Source organism: Hyaena hyaena, unplaced genomic scaffold, assembly GCF_003009895.1.
Source record: "Hyaena hyaena isolate Hyena2069 unplaced genomic scaffold, ASM300989v1 scaffold_144, whole genome shotgun sequence".
Classification (NCBI taxonomy): domain Eukaryota; kingdom Metazoa; phylum Chordata; class Mammalia; order Carnivora; family Hyaenidae; genus Hyaena; species Hyaena hyaena.
Window position 1 is genome coordinate 1,224,886 of NW_024080776.1, and position 21,861 is coordinate 1,246,746.

The following is a 21,861-nucleotide window of genomic DNA, read 5'->3' on the forward strand; positions in this document are numbered from 1 at the left end:
TTTCCGGTGTCTCCCTGCGTCCGGCCTCCTAGTTCGGATGGAGATGGCAAGTTCCCCGGGCGCCTGGCTCGCCGGCTGCCTCGTGGCATTCGTCTTCCTCCGCCTGCCCGAGCGTGCGTCAGGTAGGAGCTGGTGAACCTCTTTCCGCGCCCGGGACGGCTGCGGAAGGAGCCCCAGGCACAAGGGCGCCTTATTTCTTCCCGCTTGGTTCTCCCCCGAGCCCCCCCCCCCCCCCCCCGGGCCCTTCCCAGGCCCCGCCCTTCCCCAGGACGGCCCCTTCTCCCCTGGCACAGCTCGTGCGCTCCCGTCCCTCCCAGACGCCCTTGTCCCTTTTTTGTCCGCACCGCACAGGGGACGCCGGCCACTCCCCCCTGGCCCCGCTAGGGGGCACAGCCGAGCTGCTCTGCCCGCTCGCCCTGTGGCCGGTCACCGTGCCCACCGCGGTGACGTGGCTGCGGTCCCCGCCCCCGGACGGCTCCCAGGCCGTGCACGTGTTCCGGGACGGGAAGGAGCGGGAGGAAGGCGTGATGCCGGAGTACAAGGGGCGCACGGCCATGCGGAGGGACGCCCGAGAGGGGAGCGTCAGCCTGGAGATCCGCCGGGTCCGGCTGGAGGACCGAGGGCAGTACCGGTGCCGCGTCCAGATCGGAAACCTGACTCGAGAGGGCACCGTGACCCTGCAGGTGGCAGGTTAGTCATTGTCAGAGGGGGACGGGGTGCCCCCAAGATCTGAGTCGTGGGATGCAGTGACCCTAGGGGCGGACTGGAGAAGGTATGAGGATGAAGCCGGACACCGTCTCACCCCATTGGGAGGAGGATGGGGGTGGGGAGAGGGCAGGCAGGCCAGTGCCACGAGCGCCCCTGCTGCCCCCCACCCCCCCACGCCGGAGGCTGTGGGAAGCGGGAGAGGCCCCCGCGGGGACCGCGCCCCCACTGCCAGGCGTCTCTGCTCCCCGGCCCCCTCCAGTTCTAGGCTCCGACCCTTACATCCACGTGAGGGGCTACGACGCGGGATGGATCCAGCTGGTGTGCAGGTCGGCGGGATGGTTCCCGAAGCCTTGGGCCGAGTGGAGAGACCCGCAGGGCAGGGTGCTTCTATCCCTGTCCGAGGCCCATGCCCTGGAGGCCGGGCTCTTCCGGACAGCCGTGTCCAGCAGGGTCAGGGACAGCGCGCTGGGGAATGTGTCCTGCACCTTCCGCAACGCGGCCCTTGGCCAGGAGAAGACGGCGGCCATGCTCATAGCAGGTAAAAGCTGGGGCAGTAAACGGGCTTCAAGCCCTTGGTGAAAACTCCTTACCTTGGAGGAAACCTTATAAAGAGTTTCAAATTTAAAAAAATTTTAAGAGTAACACGTTTGCAGTAGAAAACTTGAAAAAAAAATGAGGTACATTTTAAAGAAACCAAAAAATGGCCCATCATGCCATAAATTAGAGAGAACTGCTGCTAACATTTAAAAAATATTTATTTGGGGCGCCTGGGTGGCTTAGTCGGTTAAGCGTCCGACTTTCGCTTAGGTCATGATCTCGCTGTTCGTGGGTTCGAGCCCCGCGTCGGGCTCTGTGCTGGCTGCCAGCTCAGAGCCTGGAGCCTGTTTCAGTCTGTGACTCCCTCTCCCTCTGACCCTCCCCTGCTCACGCTATCTCTCTCTCTCTCTCCCCTAGAAATAAATAAAACATTAAAAAAATAGTCAAAATAATAATAATAAATATTTATTTATTTTGAGAGCGAGATAGCACAAGCAGGAGGAGGGGGAGAGGGAGAGGAGAGAGAGAAACCCAAGCGGACTCCGTGTCGTCAGTGCAGAGCCTGATGTGGGGCTTGATCCCAGCAACGATGACATCAGGACCTGAGTGTAGATCAAGAACCCAGTTCTTAAGGGACTGAGCCACCCCGGGGGCCCTGGGGCATTTCTTTCAAGACTTTCTTGTATGTGTGTGTCTCTGAGCATGCGTGTGTTTGCACGTACCTAGTCTTCTGCCTCGTGCTTCTTCCTTTCCACTTTTAATGCCATGAGCATTTCCTGCCCATGGCCTTAAGTAGTTCTCTGCAACATGATTTTTATGGGCTACCTAGTACCTCATTGTGTGGTTATAGCTTCATAAAATTAACCAAAGCCCTAATTCTGGACATCTGGATGGTTTCCAGTTTTTCCTCCTATTATAATGAATGGTGCAGTGAACATCCTTGCACATATTTTGGGAAGTGACTCGGATTATTTTCTTAGAATGTGTTTCTAGAAGTAGAATTGAGGGGCCAAAGGGGTAGAACTTTTTAAAGACCCTTGCAATAGGGAGGCCATGTGGCAGAGCAGAGTGGTTTTAGAGCCAAGAAAGATAGACTGTGGCCTGGGGTCCCAGGTAAGAAAGGGTCATGACCTCTGCCCACTCCCTTCTCTTACTACTGCCACTGCCCCTCACTGAGTGCTAAGTGCTTTACCTTCCTGATCCCTTTATTTAAACAAAAATTTTTAATGTTTATTTATTTTTGAGAGAGAGAGAGAGAGAGAGTGTGTGTGTGTGTGTGTGCGCGCGCACAAGCTGGGAAGGGGCAGAGAGAGAGAGGGAGACACAGAATCCGAAGCAGGCCCCAGGCTCTGAGCTGTCAGCACAGAGCCCGATGCAGGGCTCAAACTCACAGACCACAAGATCATGACTTGAGCTGAAGTTGGAGGCTTAACCTACTGAGCCACCCAGGTGCCCCTATTTATTTATTTTAAAAATAAATAAATAGCAGAGAGCAGGGGAGGGGCAGAGAAAGAGGGAGAGAGGTAATCCCAAGCAGGCTCTGCGCTGTCAGCACAGAGCTCAATGTGGGGCTCAAACTCAGGAACTATGAGATCATGACCTGAGCTGAAACCAAGAGTTGGATGCTTAACCAACTGAGCCACGCAGGCGCCCTATGACCCTTTTAAATCTCCCAACAACCCAATGGGACAAGGATTATTTATTATCTCTAATTTATAGATGGTAAGCCAGGCCTGGGGAGGCTCAGTCTCTCACGCAGGGTCACACAGTGTTGAGTGAGGTCTCGCATCCAGCTGAGGCTCTCCGCCACTGGTCACGGAGCCTCTTCTGCTCTTTTCTTCTTCTTTCCTTTCTCCTTTCTTCCCTCCTAGGCCTTAGGTCTGCTGCTGTAACACCCCAGAAATTGTTCTGCCCCTGCTTCTAGGGCTCAGGGTGAAGATGTCACTGACTGTTGTTTCACTTGATGGGGAGGCAGGTGGGTGCTCATGAGAAGACTGGAGATGGCCCCTGAGGAAGCGCCTCCTATCCTCCAAAGTCCCCAGATAATGGTTTCATAGAGGGCAGCACGAGGTTGTGGTTGAAGGGCTGAGTTTAACCCACTGTCTTCAGGCAGGAGCATCAACAGCACTCCTAAGAGACGAGCATCTTACTTTAAAGTCATCCCTGGGTTGTCCAGGGCTGGAGTTACTGAGAAAAGCAAAGACACTCGCCAGTCTAGGCTGGCGGTCTCTCCTGAGAGTTGATGGAGACGCGTGGGATGTGCCTGAGCCGCCTCCCATCTGAAGCGGGGCTCTTTGCATAGGAGGGGCTGTCTGAGGGCTCTCTGAGGGTGGTCATTGGCGATTTCTGTTTCAGCCCCGTCCCCGGGGAAGATCTCCTCCTCTGCGATGGCACTTGCTGTGACCCTGCCTTTCCTGGGGCTCCTCATCATGGTGGGCATTTTCCTCATTTGGAAGGAAAAAAGATCAAAAGGTAACTAAGTGGTAAGGGAGTCCTGGCTGGGACTGAGGCTTCTCTAGGAAATGGCTCGAGGAAGTGGGCATGGACGTGAGTTATCCCTAGGTTGCAGACCCTGCAAATTGGCTGAGAGAAAACTGGTAGAGCCATGCTGGGGGAACCACATTGCAGAGAAGGCCAGAGAAACTGCAGAAAACTCCCGGGCAGAGCTGTGAATTCTCATCTTCTGATAAGTTAGGAAAAGATTGGTCATACCATTCTCCTAATTAATTAAGAAATGCAGTTCTGTCCATTAGATAAAACCCCCATGAATGTGGTTGAGTTCCACAGGATCTCAGGGTTGCAAAGGATCCTGAAAGTCGCATAATCCAATGCTCCTTTCCCTGTCTGATGGTTTGAAGATCCTCTAAGCCTTTCAAATAGTTACACACCCACAGGGACAAGGAGCAAAGTCCTACTCAGGCAGCTTGCGTGGGCCATCTTTGGACAACCCAGGCTACTAGAAAAACTGCTTCCTTTAGCTGAGCTGACACATCTTTCTTTCTTCTAGAGAAGCTTCTCTATGAACAGGTGGTGGAGGTAGGTAAGTGTCCTGAGCTGGGTGGGGACGTTCCTGTGTTTGGCTGGTTTTGTGCTCCCAGTGATCACTGATTTACACTGTGCACCTGAAAATCCCAACATCTGATGTCCTGGTGGCAGGGGTGGTGGCGGCTCTATACCTGCCACTTCCAGTTTTTGCAGACTCCTACTTGTCATAGCTTGCCTTCCAGTGTGTGGTTTTTGTGTGTGAACTCATTGCTTGATCTTATTTTACTCTGTGGGAGTCTTGGAGGTCTAATGTGGGGGAAGCTTTTATTCGTTCAACAAGCAATTAGTAATTGTCTACTAAGCACCCCAGACTATACTAGATGCTGGGGACACAGTGGTGAGTAAGAGCAGACACAGTCTGTGCCTTCTTGGAGCGTTCAGTCCAGTTAGGGAAGCATATGTGAGTGAAATAATTATAAAAATAAATGTGCACAGGTGCCACGAGAGGAAGTTCTAAGGGCTACAAAGACTGTAACCAGGAGGAACTAACCAAGCTTCAGGGACAGGAGAGGAGTCCCCAGAGGAAGTGATGTTTGATCTGGAGGACAGGCAGGCTTGAGGGAAGAGGGAATAGAAAGCCATCTGCAGCAGAAGGAACGAGGTGGGAAAGAAACGCAGTGCAGAAATGATGCCAAAGGTAACAGCGGATGAGGCCAGGGAGTTAGCAGAGGTCATCCCAGGTGACACCTTGTAGATCATGTGAAGGGTTTTGGTCTTTCTTCTCAGAGCAGTGGTAGAGCAGTGAATGGGATAATCTTAACCAGCATTGTGCTTCCAGAAGCTCTCTCCAGCTGCGGTGTTGAGAAGGGACCAGAGGGAGGAATGGGACAGGATGTGGGGGCAATTTGGGGGGCCACCATTTCTATTACCCAGATGAGAGATGGTGAGGGCCTGGGTCAGGGAGGTGGAGGTGGAGCCAGGGAGGTTCAAGGGCAGGTGAACTCAATAGGCAGTGGGGACCTTCAAAGTAATGTCACAGAATCTCATTTACTTTTCTTCCTCTAGAAAATCTTCTCTCAGACCACGCAAAAGAAAAAGGTAATTATATGTATAGAAAAAAGAGTAGGGAACAAATAACAAAGAACATATTCTTTCTACTTGTACATGAATGCTGACAGTCTATGATGCATACTTTATACACACACACACACACACACACACACACACACACAATCTTCCATTAATATTATTGGAATTTACTTTCCAATATCAAGGGGCTATAGAGCTGTGGCCATGGTGAGGGGGTGCACTTGGTCAGAATTCATGGGTCTGGATTGGCCTGAGCTCCCTTCACCAGCCTTTCTGTCAATCACCAAAAAAGCAGGTGTCTTTACTATGTAAAAAGGTATTATTATGGTCATATGGGGTGTATGAAAATCACAAGAATCCATACAACTTCTGCACTGAGAGAGGCAGTATGATATGGCGGACGGGTCATGTGCTCTGGAGTCAGCGGCTAGTTCAGTGAGACCTGGCTCAGATCGCTGCTCTGCCATTCGCTGGCCTTAGACAAGGCACTTTACTGCTCTGAGCTTCAGTTTTCTCGTCTGTAAAATGGGAACGGTGAGTCCCCTCACCTGATTGTTTTCAGGACTAAAATAGAGAACTTAAAAAAAAAAAAAAGTTCTTATTACAAAGCCTGGTACTCCTTTTCTTCCTGCCATTTCGTCTTCATTAACTGAGTGCTCTGGGCCACTGAGGATAGCAGTTAGGCACTCAGGGTACAAACAAACAGAGGCTCTGCCCTTAAGGTCTCACTGGGAAGACAAGTCACTGGACTAGAAATGGCTCCATATGCACTGATTTCAGCATCTCCTCTCCTCCCCGCTTACATCTCCTCCAGGGCAGTGGAAGTGTGTGTGTGTGAACAACTCGGGAATGCTTTGGCCACTCTGTTCAAGGGTGGAAGGAACGGTGGTGTAGTGGGGCCACTACAATCTGACCTATGATTGGGAGTCAGACAGATGTGGGTTGGAATCCTGCCTCCTCAGCCATTTAGGCTGGTGACCTGGGCAAATTTCCTCATCCCTCTGAGCCTCAGACCACTACTCTATGCCATGGGGATACTAATTATAAACACCTCGCATTGTTGAGGGGATTCAGTGCCCACCTTGTTATAAGAACAAAACACAGTAAATGGAGACTATTAGTAGTGAGAATAGTAAAAATAAACCATACGCTCCTTGGGAGCCATATCGTATTCAGTTTCGCTGCTCAAGTGCCTAACGCCTAACACATGCCCAGCCTAAGGGCACAGGCCTGGCCGTGAACTCAAACATATAACCGTTCCCTGGCAAGGCCAGCGCTAGGAGAAAATGTGGGCTGGATGGCGCCTCCAGAAAAGCCACCAGTATAGTAGTCCCCGGGAGCTTCCCCAAACCTGGGATCTCCAAATTTATCAATCTCTCTGCAGTTCTTCAGGGAAGTTACCTTGGAGAATGATAGAGCCATTACCATGGAGAATGACAGAACCACGCCAACAAGCCAATGCTGGGGCTCCCATTTGTCACCATAGCTATTATACACAGTAGGTTATAGAAAGGGAGCAAGGGACACACTTGTGTACCCACGTGGTTATAAGCATACAGAAACACTCATACAGAAAGAGAAAAGGAGCCAGACCAAAAGGGAGGGAAGAGAAAAGAGAAACCAAAGGTCTGGGCAGCCTGGGGTCATTGGGAAAGTGGCGCCACTCAGGTTCTCCCGTCAGAGCTTTGAGAGATGTGACTGGACTAGGGGCTGACAAGAAGGTCATCACCCCCTCCACTGTAGGGTATGGAGCGATGAGCATTCGTGCATCCTGGGAATAAAATGGCCATATCTATTCACTTGTGCCTTTTTCTGTTTGTTTGTTTTGTTCGTTTTTTTAGGAAGGCTCCATAAAGTGCTCAGTAAGTTCCGTTCCTCACCTGTGGCACAGACCTCCTTCTGCTGACATCTTTGCTTTAGGATGAGTGTCTCAGTTTCACTCGGGGCAGAAGAGGAGGGCAAGGGTACTTGAGGCCATGCGGGCTAGGGATATACTGGCTCCCACAGTTCTCTTTTTTCTCAACTATTCCCTGTTCCCCTTTCCCACATCACTGTTATCCAGTCTCTATGCGGGAAGCATTTCACCAGGAAGAGCTGTACCTCCCGTAGGGGAAGCCGCCTGGAAGGCCCCCTTTATCACCTACGGGTGACATTCCTTTAGGGGGGGATCCAAAGCCTGTGCATCCTCATTACAGTGATTATGTGGAGTGGTGTTTCTCCACCACTTCGCGTATGAGAACCTCTTTATAACAAAAAAAGTCTTCAGACACGTGACGTGTCTATTTTATTTTACACTGAGAAAACATACAGAAGAAAATCTAGTGGAAATTCAAGGATAGTTTTAAGTGAATTATATTTTATGCTTCTCCTATAACATCTACAAATGTTTATGTTGTCGTGACCTATATGTAGAAGATGTGCTATTACTCGGTCGGCTGGGAAGTTCTGGGGGCCGCAGGAATTTGTTGACCCTCTAGGGTGTCTCTGGGGCTCGCTGGCCCACGGCGGGGAGACCCTGCTCTTGCCAGCCCCGTCGTCGCGGGGAAGCTGGGCATTGCTCCCCAGGATCTCATATGGGGATGTGGTTGGGAGGGGATTGCAGCATTCTGGGCATGTAGACGCCCTTGTTCTGATTGGTCCAACTGTTTTTATTCTTTAGAGCAGCTCCGGAGTGAACTGAGTAAGTGTCCCATGTTCTTATAACTCCCGTATCGCCTTATCTCCTGTGGATTCTGTGTTTCCAGAGATAGCTCACCCCCTTGTTTCTTCTTTTATCAGAGCTGAAAAGAGCTGCAGCGAACTCAGGTAGGTACACTTTCCCTCCACTTGACCCCCAAGCCCCAAGAGTTCTCCATTTTTCTGTCCTTAAACTCAAGCAACCCCTTTACATCTTCCAGGCTGGAGGAGGGCCCGGCTGCACTTTGGTAAGTCGCACCAGCCAAGTCATCCACATTTCAGAGCCCATTGCTCTGGTCCTGTGGAATTCAGGCTGTCCCTTAAGACTGTAAAATCGAATCTGTTTTTCTGCTGATCGATTTTGAAAAATCTTTGTGATTTTGCAGTTCACGTTTAGATTTAGAAAGTCTCCCCTCTTTTAGAATACTGATAAATATCTGTTTTGATCTTCTTATGAGTTCTCTATGATTTTTGAGATTTATCTTAGGTTTGTTGGTTATTCGTATTTCATCTTTGTGACTTGTCTGCTCCTGTCCTATTCTGGTTCCTTTTTTTTTTTTTAATGCTTATTTATTTTGAGAGAGAGAGACAGAGTGTAAGCAGGGGAGGGGCAGAAAGAGAGGGAGACACAGAATCTGAAGCAGGCTCCAGGCTCCTCACTGTCAGCACAGAGCCCAATGTGGGGCTCAAACTCATGAACCATGAGATCGTGACCTGAGCCGAAGTCACGCTTAAATGACTGAGTCACCCAGATGCCCCTGCTCTGGCTACTTTTTGATTTGTGAGGATATTCTTTCTATATAAAGTATAATCGTTCTTTGTCGTATTTTTCACAAATTATTTTTCTGACTTTTTCATTTCATTTTACTTTCCTCCTAGAATTTTTTTTTTCTTATGTAGGAGCATTTTATTTTTTATGTAGTCAGACTTATTCATCTTGTCCTGTATCATCCCTTCCATGCTTTCAAGTATGGGATGTCCTTCCTGTCCCACAGCTGGACCAACAGCCAGCCCTCCTGTCTCCTTCCACACCCACATCCTTCTTTCTTGAAGATCAGTTTTCTTGGTGGGGGGTGACTGAGATTCTCAGAGAAGGGAATGGGTGAGGCAGAAGATCCAACAATGCAGACTATAGAAAGGTTTCTTTCCTTCTAAAAGATTTGCACATCTCTTTTCATTTTATTCTGAAATAGTTTGCAGGGTTTTTGCTGCTGTTTTAATGAGACCCGTTATTTTCACTGCTTTATAGTCCTTATCAATTTGCCAGCTGCTCATCCCCCTTCTGTTCACGCATATTCTGCAGGCAGGTCCAATAGAATCGTGAGTTGGCATAAGAGAAGACCAGGTCACTTTGGTTGGCACTCCAGGAGCTCACAAACCCTCTGACATTTGAGGTCTGGCTTACTCCCACCACCTTGACTGAGTACAGATTTCATGGACTTACTCTCCAAGAAGAGCCTGTTTCCTGTACTTGGTGAAGGAGGGAGGCTCACTATGACCCTCATAGTCCACAATTTTAAGGAAGAATCCTTCTCTCTGTATTAACATTTAGCAATGGTAATTATAAGCAATAATTTTATTTGAATTTTTAAATGTTTATTTATTTTTGAGAGACAGAGAGAGACAGATCATGAGCAGGGGAGGGGAAGAGAGAGGGAGGCACAGAACTGAAGCAGGCTCTAGGCTCTCAGCTGTCAGCACAGAGCCTGATGTGGGGCTCGAACCCATGAACTGTGAGATCATGACCTGAGCCAAAGTCAGACGCTTAACCTGCTGAGCCACCCAGGTGCCCCATTTTAGCTACCAAAATGAGCATCACACACTCACTGCGTGAACTCGGCACTATCTCATGCATTAGTTCCTCAAATCTGTACAACAGCCCTACTCCCATTTTACGGAGGAAGGACCTAAAGTCGGGAGATAAATAACAAGCCCAAGGTCACATAACCAGCAAGTGACAGAGCTGGGGCATCTTAGCTGGCTACTGGATCTAACATCAAAGCCCATGTTTATTATCATGCATTAGATTCTTTTGGACCATCGAAGACAAAGGCAGTATTTCCTAAGGATTAAGGCAGCTTCACAGACAGATGAAATACTTTTTCCTCTTTCACTTAACACACTGCCAACAGATTTAGGGGACGGGAAGACAGTTTTCTTTGGTTCCAGTACTTGTAGAGGAGGGGGAACCATGAACTCAAATAGACGAAGGACAGTGGTCACAGCCTGGGGATTATCTTTCCCTCCAAAGCTACCCAAAGATCCCCTGAGACCTTGTCTTCCCCAGCCTCACCTGTCAGTGACTCTCTGCAGTGGCAGTGACCCTGGACCCGGACACAGCACATCCCAAACTCATGCTGTCTGAGGACCGGAGACGTGTGAAACTTGGAGACAGAAGGCAGCCTGTGCCAGACGGCCCCCAGAGATTTGACTTTGTCGTCAGCGTCCTGGGCGCTGAGTACTTCACATCGGGCTGTCACTACTGGGAGGTGTACGTGGGAGATAAGACCAAGTGGGCCCTGGGGGTGTGTAGTGAGTCTGTGAGCAGGAAGGGCAAGGTCACTGCCACACCTGCCAATGGGCACTGGCTTGTAAGACAGAGTAGTGAGAAGAAGTATGAAGCTCTCACGTCGCCACAGACCATCCTGCGCCTGAAAGAGCCCCCGCAGTGTGTGGGGATTTTCCTAGACTATGAAGCCGGAGTCATTTCCTTCTACAATGTGACCAGCACATCCCACATCTTTACTTTTACCCACACTTTCTCTGGCCCCCTTCGCCCTTTCTTTGAGCCTTGCCTTCATGATGGAGGGAAAAATACAGCGCCTCTAATCATCTGCTCGGAACTCCAGAAATCAGAGCCATCAACTGTCCCCAAGCCAGAAGAAAAAAGCCAGGCTAATGGAGACGTGGCCATGAAGGTGGATCCTTCCTTACTCCCCCCACAGGCACCGGAGCTTTTCCCACTCAGGGATATGATCCTGCCCTGGCCCTCTGACATTGGCCCTGCCCTTCAGGGGCTCAAGGTTCCTTCTTTTTAGGGCTGTGCCTCAGTACCTGCTTCCCTCCAGGTCCAGCACCATGCCCTGCATTTTAGGCTGGTGGCACAACACCTGATTCTGAAATATTTCATCAGCTTTCCCCAAGTCTAGACCTTGTGATTTCTATTCAAACCACCTTCATCCCAGGTCTCAGTTCTATACTCTGTCATTCTTCTGGGGACTTAAAGTTCCCACTGCCCTGGAAGAATTCTTGAAAACCAAATGAACAGTCACATTAAGTTTAGGTGGTGATGGTGAATGTGTGTCACCAACAGACAGGGGTTCTTTACTCGAGGGGTTATTTATAGAGGAACTTTACTCTGCCTCACCCTGCTCTTGACCTCTTAGTCATGAAGTTATGGTGCCCAGTCCCTCACTTCTCTCTTATCCCTGCCAGAATGGCTTTTCTCCTTTTCTCAGGGCAGGCCTCTAGCTCCCAAAGTCATCTTTTTGAAGGTAAATATCTTTTCGGTCACACATTCTTCCCTCTTTCTTCTAGAATAGGGGGTGCGTCAGCTAGAGGGGTAAAACAGGCCATCCTTTTCTATTTCCTTGATGCTTTTTTTACAACATAGCATCCTGATATCCAGAGCTAATGTACATGTTTTCAAAGCTAACTTGCCTATTGATGATAACCAGGCACAAGAATTTTAAATGTGGTAGCCGTAATCCCAAAAGCCTCAAGGGCACAATCATGAAGCTGGGACACACAGCTTTGAACACAGCAGCCCAGCTATGTGTGACCTTGAAAATATAGCCATGGATGTATCTGTCTGTTACCCTGGCCCTTCTGAATCTCCTCCTGGGATTTAGAGAGGCCCAGCCAGAAAAGTGGCGGTTTTAACCACCGATGTAGAGCCATTTTTTCCTATAAGACAATCATTCTGGAAGACTTGACTACTTGTATGGCAAACAGCCTCTTAGGTCAGAGAGTATTGGTTTCATATAGGAAGTCAGTAGACCATGTGTGAGGATAAAAGAATAAGCCTCATTTTTTTGGTGTGGATTGCAGATAGAAGCCTACTCACTTTCAAGTCACTCCACACAGGTGATCTGGCCTCTGTGGAGATACTGGCTCTCAGTTTTAAGATGAGCACACAATCCTACCCAACAGAAACTAGATCTTTCTGTCAGAAGTTCTCTCTGTTGGTGCTTATAATAGGGTCTTCCAGAGAAAAATATATTTGTTATATTTACATGTATAAAGAGATTTATTATAAGGAATTGTCTCACATGATTACGAGGCTGGCACCTCCTAAGATCCATCTACAGGGTTAGTCAGCAAGTCGGAGACCCAGGGGAGCCAATGGTGTAGTTTCAGTTTGAAGGCTGACAGGCTTGAGACCTAGGAAGAATGAATATTTCTGTCTGAGTCTGAAGGTAGGAAAAAAGTGGATGTTCCATGCTGAAGACTGTCAGGCAGGAAGAATTCTCTCGTACTAGGGAGAGGGTCAGCCTTTTGGTTCTATTTAGGCCTTCAACTGCTTGGATGGGGCCCACCCACATTAGGGAGAGCAATGTGCTTCACTCATTCTTCCAATTTAAATGTTAATCTCATCTGAAAACACCCTTACAGAAACAGTCAGAATAATGTTTGACCAAATATATGGGCACCTTGTATCCTGGTCAAGTTGATATATACAGTTAACTATCACAGTGCATGGGTGATATGTTTTGTTTGCTTTTGTACATGAATGAGAAGTTGTGGGGAAAAGCTTCGGACTGGTAACAGAAGAGCACGTCATGGGATTGGTTTTTGAACAACATTGAATTCACCCAAGCAAGCTCTAACCACAGTTAGAAATAAAGCCACAATTTTATTTCTCATCTGCTTTCTCAGTATTTTTATATCAACTTATAAGCAATAAGTATATGTGGGGGATTTATATTTCACTCATTCATATTCAATTTCAAACATACTTCCCTGAATATCCTAATCTAATTCTCATTGTTCACACTGGCTGCACCCAAGAGAATTTACCAGCAGGAAAGAGAACTGACATTGTGGAAACAGAAGTTTTAACTCATTTAATCCTTAAAACAATTCTGTCATGGATTTTGTCATGGGTTTTATGGGGCTGGAAAAGGGTGCTCCACATGCCTAGGTGGTAGAACTGGGATTATAAATCTAGATTATCTAGCTCTGAAGACAATACTCTTTATTTACTCTTTGCACAGAAATACTGTGCAGATAGTGAGAATATTGGACTAGGCTTTTTTTTTTTAAGTAAAACTTGAAAAAAAAAAAAGCCTAATCCTGGATGTACTTTAGAAGCTGTATTGTATGGCAGGTTTACCTATGTAGGACCCAGGAAAAAAATCCCTGCGAAGGAGCATTGGGAGGCCCAGAGGCAGCTCCTTGCACAGGAAACGTTTAGCTTCTCTGACAAACGGATTTGGTTAGTGGGTCTTTAAACTCCCTTCTAGCTCTACAAACCTTTGATTTTAAATTATAAACCTCGAGTGAAGTGCAGAATTCAAGTTTTCACAGGATGTGTATCGGTCCGTCAAGGGTCTCCAATTCAAAGTAGAGAAGAAACTGTGTTCATGATCCCTTGGATGTCCTGTTCTATTACTTCCCAGACCGGTGGCTTTTAACGCGTGAGTGTAGAAGGGAATCCAACGACCTTGGAAGGGAACACAGACTCCACTCACTCTGTTCTAAACTTCGCAAATTTCTTCTCCGAGTCTACGCTCTTCTTTAGGACTACAACTCCCAGCAGGCTTTGCGCGAGTCCAAAGCTTATTGGCGAGCTCTCCTGGGTTTCTTGCCTTGCGGCAGCCAGTACAACCAATAGAAATAAAGGATCCTCCTCAGAAACCAATCCTGGAGAGGTAGGGCGGGTCCTCTCTGGGTTCCGGCTCCGGCTCCTCCCCCGGCCCACAGAGGCGGCGCTGTCCCTGACCGAGCGGCGGGAGCGAGGTGGGTCCAGGGTGGGCCCGAGGTCGCGGGGGAGGCGGTTACGGCTTTGCGGGGAACTCTGAGCATGGCCCCTTCCCTCTCTCCCGGGAGTTAGAGGTTGTGGCTTTGCTCCCTGGACCCACTGGGGAGCAAATGGGACCCGGTGGTCCCCCCGCCCCGACCCCTGGCCCCCGCCCCTGGCCCGCGCGGCCAGGAGGATGGCCTCAGCCCATACCTTCAGGGCCTCCTGTTGGCCTTTCAGTCCAGCCCCACTGGGACTGACCATACTTTTGGGGCCAGCCCGACCCTGTCTTCCACGCCCCCCGCCCAAGCCAGCCAGCTACTCAGAAGCCAGCTCCTGTCCTCTGGGACGCGCGTATCCTTACTCAGCTGTCTCCTCCCCGCTACTCAACAACCCAGCCTCCTGGCCCCCGGCCCCCTGACACCTCTGATTGCACCCTGTGGCTCCTCTCCCCAGATCATCTCCTCGGACCCCCGAGCCCCTATGGCCTTCTCTATCTGACCCGTTATGCAGCTCCCCGGTACAGTTCCCTGTTGTTCAACACCTTATCCCTGGTCTTTTCAAGCTCCTCTCTCCCCTTTACCCCCCCCCCCCCTCTTGATTTGATCCTAAAGACCCCGAACTTTGGCCCTTCAGACCACTTTCCAGCTTAGCCCCTTCCCTCTATCCCAGGCCCTTGACCTTGAGCATCTGTGATTACCAGCCCCATCGCTTGGCTCTTATTTCTTAGCCCTGGCGGCTTCTCCACTGCCCCCAGCCTCTCCCACGTACGGTCCTCCCTGTACTTCTGGGCCCCCTAGGAAGCCAAGACTGATGGACCGTTCTCTCCCCCAAATCTTTGAAATGTGACATGAAAGTGTATCTGTACTTTACATGTCACTGTGTTCTTAGTAGATAGTGGTCTCCCCATCTCTCTGTAAGTCCCAGTCTTGCTCACCTGTCCTGCAAGTCCTAGTTCGGATGCCTCCTTTTCCATGCAGCTGCTCATCCCTGATCTCTTCAGGGAGCTGCGGCCGTGTCATCTGAACTCCCGAAGTGCCATGGCACTGTTCTCACTCCTTCCTCTTCCCCTTCCCTTCCCACCCTCCCACTCCCCACCCCCGCTTCTCTCCAATATTTCTGTCAGGCTTAAAAGCACTGGCTTTGGAGTGATGGGCATAGGTCCCAGTTCTGCCATTCACTTGCTGTGTGCTGTAGGGCTAGTTACAGTTTCTCTGCACCTCAGTTTCCTCATCTCTAAGATAAGTTACGTAAATGAAATGCCATGATTTGTACATAGTGTTCAGCCCAGGGCCTAGCATTAGTATCAGCTTAAAAAATGTTAACTACTATTTTTGGTTCCTGTATAATGTGCCAGGTGCTGTGCGAGGCATTGAGGAGCAGTACAAAGGTGACTGAGGCACAGTTCCTGTCCCCCTAGAACTTAACCTTCTATACCATATGACAGTTTCTGGAGTTCATGTCCTATTTCCCTGCCCTATGCTGTAAACTGAGGGTAGGAACCATAATCCTAAATCTTTTTGCTCTTCTTTTGATCTGAGCCTGGTATATTATAAGTGCTAAGAATAGCAGAATTGGAAGTGAGAGGGGGCCATGTCACCTCCTGCGTAGACAGAGGTGCTAGAGCCTTAGGTAGGGTGGGCAGGGCTGGGGGATTGAATTGAGGTCACATCCACTCACTCATACATTCAAAAAACATTTGAGCACTATCTCGTGCTGAAGAGAGATTGCCAAAATGACCTAGTCCCTGCTCTCCATTTACTTATAAACTGCTAGTGAAGACAGATATGTTAAAAGATAATTGCAAATCACTGTAAAAAGCAGCTACATACAAGACTTTGTGGTTGCATAAAGGTGGAAGTGGGCAGGAACCAGAGATTGCTGAGGAACAGAGGGTGAGACAGACACAAGTAAGCATGAAATGGGTTCTGGAGACAGGCCTGGCCTTTACCCAATTCATTCAACAAATATTTATCAAGGGCCTACTAGATATGACTGTCACTACTTTAGGAACAAAGACCCTGACTTCTGTTTTAGCAGGCGGAGGCAGACACTAAATCACAGACATAATAAATAGGTAGAATGTTCGCAGGTGAGAAGTGCTGTGGGAGAGGGGGACAGGAATGTGGGGAGAGGGTTGTAAGTTTTAAAAGGATTGTCATGGGGCACCTGGGTGGCTCAGTCGGTTAAGCATCTGACTTCGGCTCAGGTCAGGATCTCATGGTTCATGGGTTGGAGCCCCATGTTGGGCTCTGTGCTGACAGCTCAGAGCCTGGAGCCTGCTTTGGATTCTGTGTCTGCTTCTCTGCCCCTGTCCCGCTCACATTCTGTCTCTCTCTCTCAAAAATGAATAAACATTAAACAAAATTTAAAATAAAATGGAATAAGAGGATTATCAGGAAACAGTGAATAAGTGTCAAGGAATAAATTGTTTCCAATGTTTACTTGCATTTTAGAAAGCGAAGCAAGCCTCCTTCACCTCACTTATGTAGGTCCTTCAAGAAACACTGTCTAAAAAAAAATAATAATAACACTGTCTAACAGGGGTTGGGAAACTATAGTTCAGCTCCTTTTGTCTTAAATAAACTTTCATTCATTTAGGAACGAAACTCATTCATTTATGTATTGTCTATGGCTGCTTTTATGATACAACAGCAGAGTTGAGTAGTTGCCACAGAGATCCTATGGCCCTAAATATTTACTGTCTGCCCCCTTCCAGAAAAATCCACTCAAAGATTTGAGGCTCTGTCATATTTCACATTTTAGATTATATAGTCTTGTACCATTTTTTTCCTCGTACCATTTTTTAATAAAAAACATTTTTTTTCTTTCCTAACAAGCTCACATAAGGGATCTTTTTCATTCTTGTGTCCTCTGCAGGGCCAGGACACAGTCTCCTCATAAGTCCCATGAGGGACAAGGTCTTTGTTTTTCTAATGTGACCCAAATTCCTAAAGTAGCAACAGTCATATCTAGTAGGTCCTTAATATATATTTGTTGAAGGGATTGAGCAAAGGCCAGGCCTGTCTCGAGCCAATTGTCCTCGACCACGGCGATGGTGGCTGTCGTCTGCCGCCGTGCAGCATGCTGAGTGCACCGTAGGCGTCTCCTCTGATACAGGCCCTGCGGGACAGGCGGCGTCACCGAGTTAGTGATGTAGGAGATGGGGCTCCCAGTGCTTGAGTGATTTACACTGTTCTGTACTGTGTGCCACCATCGGGATGCGACCCTGAATATAGTCAGTGCCCCTTCCACTACGGCTGTTGGCTGTTGTATGTTCCAGAAGTACTCGCAGACTGGAAGGAACCCTTGGTCTGTCATTTTCTACCATGGCTGTCCTGCCAGTCTTGCTTCCTGCCCTCATCCCTTGCTTGTGTCCGTCCGCAGTATCTCCGCTGGCCCACTGGGCCTTCTGAAGTGCTGTATTGCTTGGGGACCAGGGGAAGCACCATGCTCGGCAGAAGTACTTGGTCCCTTAGCCCATCCTGGGCGGTAGGAATTGAGAGGAGTCTGTAGCCCAGCACGCACTTACTGCTGTTTGCATAAGTTGGCGCTGTGGGGAATGTGTTCGTGTCTGTTTGTCTTGTTTTTTTGCTTTAACTTTTTAAAAATTTTTATTATTTTTAGAGTTTACTTACTTATTTTGAGAGAGACAGAGAGAGCACAAGTGGGGGAGGGGCAGAGAGAAGGAGAGACAGTATCCCAAGCAGGCTCTGCACCATCAGCACAGAACCTGATGCGGGGCTTGAACTCACGAACTGTGAGATCATGACCTGAGCTGAGATGGAGTCAGACAACTGTGCCACCTAGGTGCCCCAATGTCTGTGTGTCTTTGTACATGGTATGTGAGTATGTGTGCTTTTGTGTGGTGTGACAGTATAGCTGCATTTGTGATTGTGTAGCCATGCACGTGGCTACATGTTTGGGAGGGCTGTGTATGTATGTGGGATGTATGTGGCTGTATGTGGCTATATGTGGTATGCAGGTGTGTGATATGTGTATATTGTGTGAGAATGTGGTTGAGTGTGTCTGGTATGTGAGTATGGCTGTGTGTGTGTGGCCTGTGTATGGTGTGGGAGAGAGGAAGTGGGCACTGACCAATCAGAGCACACACAGCCCAGGCTCTGTACCTCTTGAAGGGCCCAGATGTTAACCCTTAGTTGCTAGGTTAGGGTGAGGTCCAGCGAAGAGAAGGGTGGCAGAATGTTTAAGAGGATTCATGGCTGGGCCTTATAATTTTTTTTAATGTTTATTTATTTTAGAGAGAGAGACAGAGAGACAGAGTGTGAGCGAGGGAGGGGCAGAGAGAGAGGGAGACACAGAATCCGAAGCAGGCTCCAGGCTCTGAGCTGTCAGCACAGAGCCCGACGGGCTGGAACCCACGAACTGCGAGATCATGACCTGAGCTGAAGTCGGACGCTCAACCGACTGAGCCACCCAGGCGCCCCTGGCTGGGCCTTATCAACAGCTAGGAGAGCCTCAAGAATGAGAGGTTCTTTTCTGTTCGTTCTGAAAGCAGGCAAATGGAAACTTTTCAGGAAGGTTTTTCAAAAGAGATCAAACATAGCTTAGGAAAATGGAATCTTACCCAAATGGGAGCTCCTTTACTTGTACATGAATTATAGTCTAGACTGTCATTGTTTAGTGATACTGAGAAAAGTGACATTATTTGCCTTGCACAAAAATATCTGTGAGCATGGACACACCGATGCCTCTTTACTCTGATGGACAGCTTTAAACATCTGTGGAACTTTGTTACTTAAAAGTAAGTAAAGACATTGTGTCCAAGTATTCCAGTTGAGGTTATTTCTTTAAAATTCTTTTTTAATGTTGATTCATTTTTGAGAGAGAGAGAGAGACAGAGTGCAAGCAGGGGAGGGGCAGAGAGAGAAGGAGACACAGAATCCAAAGCAGGCTCCAAGATCTGAGCTGTCAGCACAGAACCTGATGTGGGGCTCGAACTCACGAACCATGAGATCATGACCTGAGGCCAAGTCAGACGCCTAACCGACTGAGCCACCCAGGCGTCCCATAACTGAGGTTAATTCTAATGGATGGTTCCACGGGGCAAGTGTACACCCCTTTAGCACAACAGAAGATTCCCTGTGGTCTAGCCTGACCCAAGGAATACCAAGGAATAAAGGTGTTGGCCATCTGTGTTCATTCTCAGGGTTCAGAGATGGGCAGTGAGAAGGAGAAGGAGCGGAGTCCAGAAGGGCACGTGCCTGAGGAAGGGGAATGGGGTAAGCCTTGGAGAGTGGAGGACTCGGAGGCTTTTCGGATCCCAGACGGAGAGAAGGAGCATGCGCAAGAGAGCCTGTCCGGAGGTCCACAAGAGATCCATCCAAAAAAGCCGTGGCAGAAAGTCGCCATCCCCGCCGGAGAGCCCGGGGGCCCCGTGATTCATCCAAGGCCTGAGATCGACGAGAAGCCCTTTATATGTGCCCAGTGTGGCAAAACCTTCAATAATACCTCTAACCTGAGAACACACCAGAGGATCCACACTGGCGAGAAGCCGTACAAGTGTTCTGAGTGTGGCAAGAGCTTCTCGAGAAGCTCCAACCGCATCCGGCACGAGCGGATCCACCTGGAGGAGAAGCACTACAAATGTCCCAAGTGTCAGGAGAGCTTTCGGCGGCGCTCCGACCTCACCACGCACCAACAGGATCACCTGGGCAAGCGGCCGTACCGCTGCGACATCTGTGGCAAGAGCTTCGGCCACAGCGCCACGCTGGCGGTACATCATCGGACCCACCTGGAGCCGGCGCCCTACATCTGCTGCGAGTGCGGCAAGAGCTTCAGCAACAGCTCCAGCTTCGGCGTCCACCACCGCACGCACACGGGCGAGAGGCCCTACGAGTGCAGCGAGTGCGGGCGGACCTTCAGCGACATCTCCAACTTTGGAGCACACCAGAGGACCCACAGAGGGGAGAAGCCCTACTGGTGCACTCTGTGCGGCAAGCACTTCTCCCGGAGCTCCAACCTTATCCGCCACCAGAAAACGCACACGGGAGAGCAGGCCGGGAAAGACGCCAGCTGAAGGATGGTGGGGGGGGGGGCGGAGAGAGAGAGAGAGAGAGACCCCAGCCTAGCTTAGGAAGATCTGTAGGATCTGCTGCCGCCCCCTTGGCCTCAAGCCCCTCATCCCACTTTGGAGAATGGTTTCCTGTTGTCTCTGAAGCCAGGATCTCCAGGAAGTCCTGAGAAGGGCCCCTTGAGTGAAAATCCTTGCCCCTTTCCAAGCCAACTTCTTGCCTTGGAAAGTTGGTGGATCCGGTCTTGGCTTCATCTCCTTGGGATGTAAGAGAAGTAGGGTAAGCTTAGCACATGATCGTATCATAAGGGGAATCATCCCCTGGCCTTTGAGGAAGTACCTGTGAGGTGGGCATCGCTGTCTGAAGGGCCTCCGAATTGTGTATGAACTGCTTCGGGCACACTGCAATGGCTGCCAGTTCCCATCTGCTGGGCCCCACCTGCGCTGGGGGGAGCAGCCTTTCCAACGGAAGGGGCCTCCTTGGCCTAGGGAAGAGGTCTGGCCCTGCCTTAGGAACGAAAGGGAAGCCCTCAGGGAGCCTTGATCTAGGGACCTTCACAATCCCCATGTTTGTGACTTGTCCCCCCACCTCCACCTGCATCTGTTCCCGGAGTGATTCGCAGTAAAACCCTTCAATGAAAAGGACCTGTGTACTTATTTGGGGCATCAAGGAAATGGGAGCTGGGGAGCCGGCCACGCTGCAGCCTCTCTGGAAGGGGGTTGGATTCCAGGAAAGACGGAATGGGTGGCTGCTCGGAAAAGCAGAGGAAAGCAGGCTGAGTCTCCAGGGCCTCTGAGGAGGAAGGCAAGAGGAACCCCCATATGCTGTAGATTCTATAGGCCACGTCACATCTTTGTGTCATTGACATTCCCTCAAGGGAATAAGATGAGGAAACAAGTGAGGAGAAGTGAAGTCAACTGCTGTGAAGTCACAGAGCGGGTATGTGGTGGAGCCAGAGTTCACCCTTGGGCCTCCCTTGATTCTGAACTGATGCTCTTTTCATTACATCCACCTAGTGGCTTCTGAAGGAGGATGCACTTAGGGGGCCGGCCTGGGACGAGGTGAGTCCCCCTGGAGCTAGGGGGGCCTCCTGGTGTGGCCCTCAGTCATTTGCTCTGTGGGAAGTCAGTGCCAAGTGTGAAAACCTTTTCTCCTTTAGATTCTTGATTGACCCTTATTTGCGTCTAGGGAAAGTGATAAGTTTAGGGGAGGGGGGAGGGCTGGGAGGAACCCATGATGAGGGTCTTTGCCTGTCGTAGCAATAGTTTTGTTCCTAAGGCTGGGACAGCTTGGCAGGGGTCCTGTCCCGCCTCCTGCCCTCCTGGTTTAGGCCCGGCTCCACGCGCCAGACTTCCGTGTTTTCTGGCGGCAGTTGAATGTTAACCCAGATTTCCTCCAACAAATCCAGAAGCCCCGTCTCTCCATCTCCTGCCAGCCACGCCCTGCTCTTCCAGACCGAGAGGCCCCCATTTGTAGCCAAATGCCAGAATGTGATCCTGGCAGCGTCTGTGACCTGACCTGTCACGCGGGGTCCTACCACCCGCCCGGAGAGGGATGTGCGAGGAGCTCTGTACTCATGCTGAATCCTCATGTAACCCTGCGAAGTAAGAAGTGCCCGCATCTGACAGGAGGAGAAACAGGCTGCCAGAAAGTGACTTGCCCAAGACCACATGGCAAGTAAATGGCAGGGGCAGGACTCCACCTACTTTTGCCCAAACCCAAAGCCTGTACTTTTCCCAACTATAAGAGAAGACTTCCCAACCGATTCCCTGACATTTGTAGGACACTACAGTTTACAAAGCACTTTTATTTTTTATTTTTTTTATTAAAAATTGTTTTTAATGTTTATTTTGAGAGAGACAGACAGAG

At 49.5% G+C, this 21,861-nt stretch overlaps 2 protein-coding genes across 2 annotated transcripts; both read left to right on the forward strand.

Moving 5' to 3' along the window:
* On the forward strand, window positions 1-11,055 carry LOC120236028 (erythroblast membrane associated protein (Scianna blood group)). The gene is made up of 11 exons (XM_039238615.1): window positions 1-122; window positions 352-690; window positions 968-1,246; window positions 3,601-3,717; window positions 4,253-4,285; window positions 5,296-5,328; window positions 7,161-7,181; window positions 7,979-7,999; window positions 8,098-8,124; window positions 8,217-8,243; window positions 10,309-11,055. Exons 1-11 carry the CDS (start codon window positions 38-40, stop codon window positions 11,031-11,033), a joined length of 1,707 nt encoding a protein of 568 aa, XP_039094546.1. The 5' UTR covers window positions 1-37; the 3' UTR covers window positions 11,034-11,055.
* A 2,839-nt stretch (window positions 11,056-13,894) lies between these two features.
* ZNF691 (zinc finger protein 691) lies at window positions 13,895-20,628 on the forward strand. The gene is made up of 2 exons (XM_039238603.1): window positions 13,895-13,956; window positions 19,128-20,628. Exon 2 carries the CDS (start codon window positions 19,137-19,139, stop codon window positions 19,995-19,997), a length of 861 nt encoding a protein of 286 aa, XP_039094534.1. The 5' UTR covers window positions 13,895-13,956; window positions 19,128-19,136; the 3' UTR covers window positions 19,998-20,628.
* Window positions 20,629-21,861: the final 1,233 nt, after the last annotated feature.

Bases quoted from the DNA above. Each gene is read 5' to 3' on its own strand.
- ZNF691 (XM_039238603.1), top strand. From the start codon at position 19,137: ATGGGCAGTGAGAAGGAGAAGGAGCGGAGTCCAGAAGGGCACGTGCCT.
- LOC120236028 (XM_039238615.1), top strand. From the start codon at position 38: ATGGAGATGGCAAGTTCCCCGGGCGCCTGGCTCGCCGGCTGCCTCGTG. The intron at 691-967 runs GTTAGTCATTGT...GGCCCCCTCCAG, and splicing joins CGTGACCCTGCAGGTGGCAG to TTCTAGGCTCCGACCCTTAC. The intron at 5,329-7,160 runs GTAATTATATGT...TCGTTTTTTTAG, and splicing joins AGACCACGCAAAAGAAAAAG to GAAGGCTCCATAAAGTGCTC.